General features: G+C 38.9%; 1 protein-coding gene across 1 annotated transcript; it reads right to left on the bottom strand.

Annotated features, from left to right (window-relative positions):
- Positions 1-863: 863 nt before the first annotated feature.
- LOC139890046 (uncharacterized) lies at positions 864-1,301 on the bottom strand. The gene has a single exon (XM_071872953.1). It carries the CDS (start codon positions 1,299-1,301, stop codon positions 864-866), a length of 438 nt encoding a protein of 145 aa, XP_071729054.1.
- Between the last annotated feature and the right edge of the window lie 4,402 nt (positions 1,302-5,703).

Below are 5,703 nucleotides of genomic sequence, written 5' to 3' on the forward strand. Positions count from 1 at the left end.
ATGATTATGCAAGTTACATGGAATGGCAAAAGGAAAGGAGTATGCAACGAAATGTTCAATCATACGAACAATCATTCACTCGATCTGTTGAAGACGAGGTTCCTACACCAACATCCGTAAGGGCAAAGGCAAAGGGAAAAGAAAGATGAAAGAAAAAGTTGGAGAAGGTGCTTCGAGGCTAAGAAACAGACACAATGCGTTGAAGAGGTTTGAGGAGGTCCAAGAGTTGTCTACGGTCACGGATGAGGATTAGTTTGTTCGTTTGTATTAATTAAGTTAAGCGTATGTGTGTTTGTTTAAATAGTCGTAATCGTATTTTTTTTTAATTTTTTTTGGAATGTACTTTTTTTAATTAATGAAATATGTTTATATTTATTATTATTTAAATATTTTTGAATAACTAAATAAAATATTAAAATTCAATTAAAAAGATAAAAAATGGATGCTGAAATAGATACTGTGGACACCTCCACCTTACACACTGTTAGTCAATTTCAGTGTCCAAAATAAAAGTCGAAATGAATACTGAGAAATGGACATGAACACCTTGTGCTCTAAGAAGTGGTACTTTTTGGAGTGCTATCAAGTTTTACACCTTTTTGGAAATCGGAATCAATAGTCGGTTCCTCTCAGCTCCCACTCTAACAGCGAATTAAGATGCTCGCGTATATAGTTTAAGCTCATTTATATATTACGCCGTATTTATTTATTTTTTTTAGAAAAGCAACTTTTATAAATCACGAAAGAGTACACGAAGAAGGCTCACTATACACGAGCCAAAAACACGAGAATTACAAAACAACTAAAACAACAAACTAATAGAAAACAATGATGAGATGTAGAGGCAACATCTTAGAAGAAAACTAAAACAACGAGAGGTATATACTTGGATTCGATAACCACGTAAGCCAATCAATACTTTTTCCTTTTGCACGAGCTGAGATCCATTCGAACATTTTGGCTTGTATTTCATTAAGAGCCACTGGTGTATTCCAACACTTGTTTCGAAATACTTTGGCATTCTGTTTTTTCCAAATGAGATACAATCCAATCCAATTGACCTCTTGCCATATTTTCTTTCCAAACTTCGACATGGAATTTGTATTGGAGACGGGAGTCCCACAAATCTCGATAATACTATAGTTAAAAAACGAGTCCATGTTCCACCATTTGTATACTCGATCCCAAACATCAATGACGTGTTTGCAAAAAATTAGAGAGTGATCCACGGTTTCTAAATCATCATCACAAAGAGGGCAACGAACACCATGAAGATCCAATCCTCTTTTGTCAAGCTCCATCAATACGGGTAATCTTTTCTTCAAAGCCCGCCATACAAAAATCTCGATTTTTTGGGGACTAAATTGTTTCTGAGTGTAGAGTTCTGCGAAGTAAGCGAGTTAAGCATGTTATCATCGATTAGAGTTGAAAGGGACTTAACCGTGAAGATACCATTCGAGCTTAAAGACCACCTCCAACGATCTAAGTTCTTGCAATCAAAAGGAAAATTTGATAAAAGGTTGTTTAGAGTCTCGAGTTCTCCAGCAGCTCGCCCGAAAGGTTCATGTCTCCAGTTCCATCTGTGAGTGTAGTTTTCTGACATAATGATTCGATCCTTAATCAGCACCTGCTTGTCTTGTTCTAGGTTGTACATAGGAGGGAAAATATTGCGAAGCACATCTTCACCTAACCACCTATCTGTCCAGAAAGTTGTCATCGAACCATCACCAATAATCTTTGAAAGCGACTTGCTAAAATCAACCTGCAACAAGTCAATATCACGGCCTGCAGCAATGATACTCGACCAGGTCCCAGAATTGGAAGAAAGTCGAGTGCCACTTTCCAACATTAGACCTCCATCAACACCGTATAGACTACGAATGACCTTAACCCATAGGGCGCTAGTTTCGGTTTTAAACCTCCACCACCATTTACCCATGAGAGCAAGGTTTTTCGCTTTTAAAGACCCGATATTTAAACCCCCCGACCCATATGAATTAATAACAACATCCCATTTGATCCATGAAATGTTAGATCCTTGACCCGACCCGCCCCAAAAAAAGACAAGCCTCACACTCTCGAGAAGTTTTAACACACAAGGAGGCACACGATAAAGTGAGATGTAGTACAATGGTATACTTGTAAGGACCGATTTTATAAGCACTAATCTTCCTCCAAAGGATAACGACCTCCTTTTCCAACTTGAGAGTCTTTTGTTAAACTTATCAATCACCGGTTGCCAATCATTAAGTTTTTTCATTTTCGACCCAATCGGTAACCCTAAGTAGATAAAAGGAAACTTTCCCACTTGGCATCCCATAAGATTGGCAAAAGAAAGGAGGTCCGAAGGCTTTACACCAACACCATAAACATGACTTTTTTGGAAATTCACTTTCAACCCCGAAGCTAATTCGAAGTACTTAAGGATTTTCATAAGATTGATGGCGTTAGAGCGACTCCATTAACCAAAGAAGATGGTATTGTCTACATATTGAAGATGCGAGATTAAGATATTATCCTCCCCTACCTCGATTCCTCTAAAAAGACCCTTCTCTAAAGCCGCTTTCGTAAGAATATTCATTCCTTCGGCCGCTAAAATAAAGAGAAAAGGTGACAAAGGATCACCTTGTCTTACACCCCGTCTAAGATTAAACTCATTTGTAGGAGAGCCGTTAATGAGAATAGAGATTGAAGCCGACTTTAGACAAGTTAGTATCCATTTTCTCCATTTACTTCCGAAACCCATTGATTTCATAATTTCAAGCAAAAAGTCCCAATTGAGACTATCGAAGGCCTTTTCAAAGTCGACCTTGAACACAATACCCTTTTTGCGGCTACTTTTCAAAAATTCCACAGTTTCATTGGCGATTAGGGCTCCATTGAGAATGTAACGACCTTTTAAAATGGCACTTTGTTCCACTCTTACTAGTGCCGGAAGTGTTTTACGCAAACGATTTGAAAGCATTTTGGAAAGAACCTTGTAGAAGCTATTGATAAGACTAATCGGCCGATAATCATTTAAAACCAACGGGTCCTTCTTTTTAGGAATAAGTGTGACGAAAGACGCATTGCAACCTTTGGAGATTTCTCCATTCTCCCAAAACCAATTATATGCATCTATAAGTTCACCTTTAATATCATCCCAAAATCTTTTGTAGAATCGCAAGTTGAAACCATTGGGACCGGGTGCTTTCGTACTCCCACAATCATTTATTGCTTCAAGGATTTCGGATTCCAGGAATGGCCTTTCTAAATAATGGGCTTCTTTAGACGAAATTGTGGGATAAACAAGGTCCTCTAATGAAGGCCGTAACACATCAGATTCCTCAAATAAGCGGCTGAAATGAGTAACCGCTTCCTTTTTAATATCATCGGGATTTTCATTCCATACACCATCAATGAGAAGACCACGAATGTTGTTCCTGTTGTAATTTTTTCTAATCACCGAGTGGAAGTATCTAGTGTTTTCATCACCTTCTACCGCCCACCGAATTCTCGCTTTTTGCTTGAGCATACTAGTCCTTGCCTTTTCCTTTTCAAACCATTCTTTACGTGCATTCTTCCACACCTCCAGTTCAGCGTCACTAAGTGAACCAGATTCAGCACGTAGTTCAAGGCTCTTAGACTGAGATTTGAGCAACTCGATCTCTGCATCTAGACTACCAAACTTTTGCTTACTCCAAGACTTTAAAGCGTTTTTGACCTGCTTTAATTTACCCATGAAGATTCTGTCTTTTCGCAAGCTGTTATTGTGTAAAATGTGCCATGAGCTTCTAATCACATTGACAATATCATCATCATCGTACCAAGCATCGAAAATTTTGAAGGGTTTTGGACCGAAGTTTTTTTCCTCGTCTTTTAAGATTATTGGGCAATGATCAGATTCTTTTCTTTCCAAGGCTACCACCGAAAGATTCGACCATACCATGTTGAACTTATCCGAGACAAGAAAGCGATTTAATTTGCTAAATTTAATTCCATCATCGCTAACACGAGTGTAGAGTCTACCACCGAGAGGTATTTCTATTAAGTTGTTTAGATGAATGAAATCATTGTACCGTTTAGCCCTACTTTCAACAAACTCGCAATTTAAACGTTCGGATTTGTCTCTAACTTCATTGAAATCACCACATAGGACCCAAGCATCATCATTATTGATTATAGACGAAAGGGAGTCCCACAATTTAATCTTGCCAATATCATCATGGGGGACATAAACGTTGATGACGTTTACAGGAGTATCATTGGACTTCCACTTTCCGCTAACCCCGATAACTCTATCAAACTTAAAAACATCGATAGCCTCGAATAAATTCGTATCCCATATGAGTAGTTGTCCACCCGATTTACCGATTATCTCTTGTTGAATAAAATCGCAATTTGGTGACCCTAAAATATTTTGAATCCACGAGTCATTAACAGTGTGTAGCTTCGTTTCTTGCATTGCCACAAAAAACCGGTTTTTCTTTTCTTATCAAACTCTTAACCAGACCAGACTTACTATCTTTCCCCGACCCAAAGCCACGAATATTATATGAAATAATCTTCATCTAATAACTATTTGAAAACAAAGGAAAGAACCAGAAATCTTACTGAGAAGAGGTCATCTTCTTCTGCCATTTAAGACCTAAACGACATCCAAAGTCATGGACCCCTTCGGTGGTGATTGAGTTGAAGGAGCACGAGTCATCTGACTTATTCGTATCACTGATAAAACTGCTGGAATTCGCTTTATGAGTCTTCCCTTCCTTACTTTGATCAGTCTTTTTCTTTTTACCCTTTAGCTTTTGCTCTTTTAGAGCACATGAGGTGCAGGTGGAACCCACAGGTTTTGAGTCTGGTCTAGTTTTCCTTGCAATATTCTTAACATTTAACATACGCGAAGAGGTTTTCCAGCGTCTTATACTTGACCAACAACCATCATTCTTTGAATTGTGTCTCAAAGTGGGAGTGGGGATATGATTTTTAGAGGGACGGGAGGGGTTAGAAGGTTTCTGGATATGGTTATAAGTCGAAAGGGAGCAGGAAGGGATATGTGTCGAACAAGAACAGGAAGGGATACCGATGGTGGAGTGTTTGATTTGGGGAGGTTATCTGGAAGGGTATGATTAGGTGTAGAGGAATTGAAGTTGATGGGTTGGACAGGTTTAGATGGGCTAAAAGAATTCTTGACGAGTGATGGATTAGAAGGAGTTGCTGGGCTGGGAGTAAAATTCTTAATGGGCTTGGTTGAGGTTGGTATGAGCTCAGAACAGTAAAGGGATGGATTTAGGTGGACTGGACTTGTTTTATTGGAGTTTTCATTGATTATAGGGTTAAGGCTGAGAATATTTGGAAACGAAACGTTTGGATTGCCAGTAGATTTGCGAGACATACCGTTAGGGTTACCTTGGGAATTGTCAGGAATTAAATGTGTGGCAAGATCTTCTGCACAGACTGTTTCTGAAACCAAGGCATCAGCCACAACTTTCTCTATCCCCACACAATCATTGCTGTCATGGTGCAATTTACAAGAATCCCAACAACCTGAACTTTCATCTTCCACCGGAATATGGTGATTTTTCCCGTCATCGTTACCGGAGTTTTGGTCTGGATTTTCATCAGTGTCTTCAGTGTCTTCTCCCACAACATCATCATTCTTGTCAAGGTCATCATCCCCAGGATCTAAATTAACCATTCCTTCATCATCATCATCATCATAGG

This window comes from Rutidosis leptorrhynchoides, chromosome 2 (assembly GCF_046630445.1).
Source record: "Rutidosis leptorrhynchoides isolate AG116_Rl617_1_P2 chromosome 2, CSIRO_AGI_Rlap_v1, whole genome shotgun sequence".
Lineage (NCBI taxonomy): Eukaryota > Viridiplantae > Streptophyta > Magnoliopsida > Asterales > Asteraceae > Rutidosis > Rutidosis leptorrhynchoides.

What these genes read in the sequence shown, in the direction of transcription:
- LOC139890046 (XM_071872953.1), bottom strand. Translation starts at nt 1,301, where the DNA reads ATGGAGCTTGACAAAAGAGGATTGGATCTTCATGGTGTTCGTTGCCCT.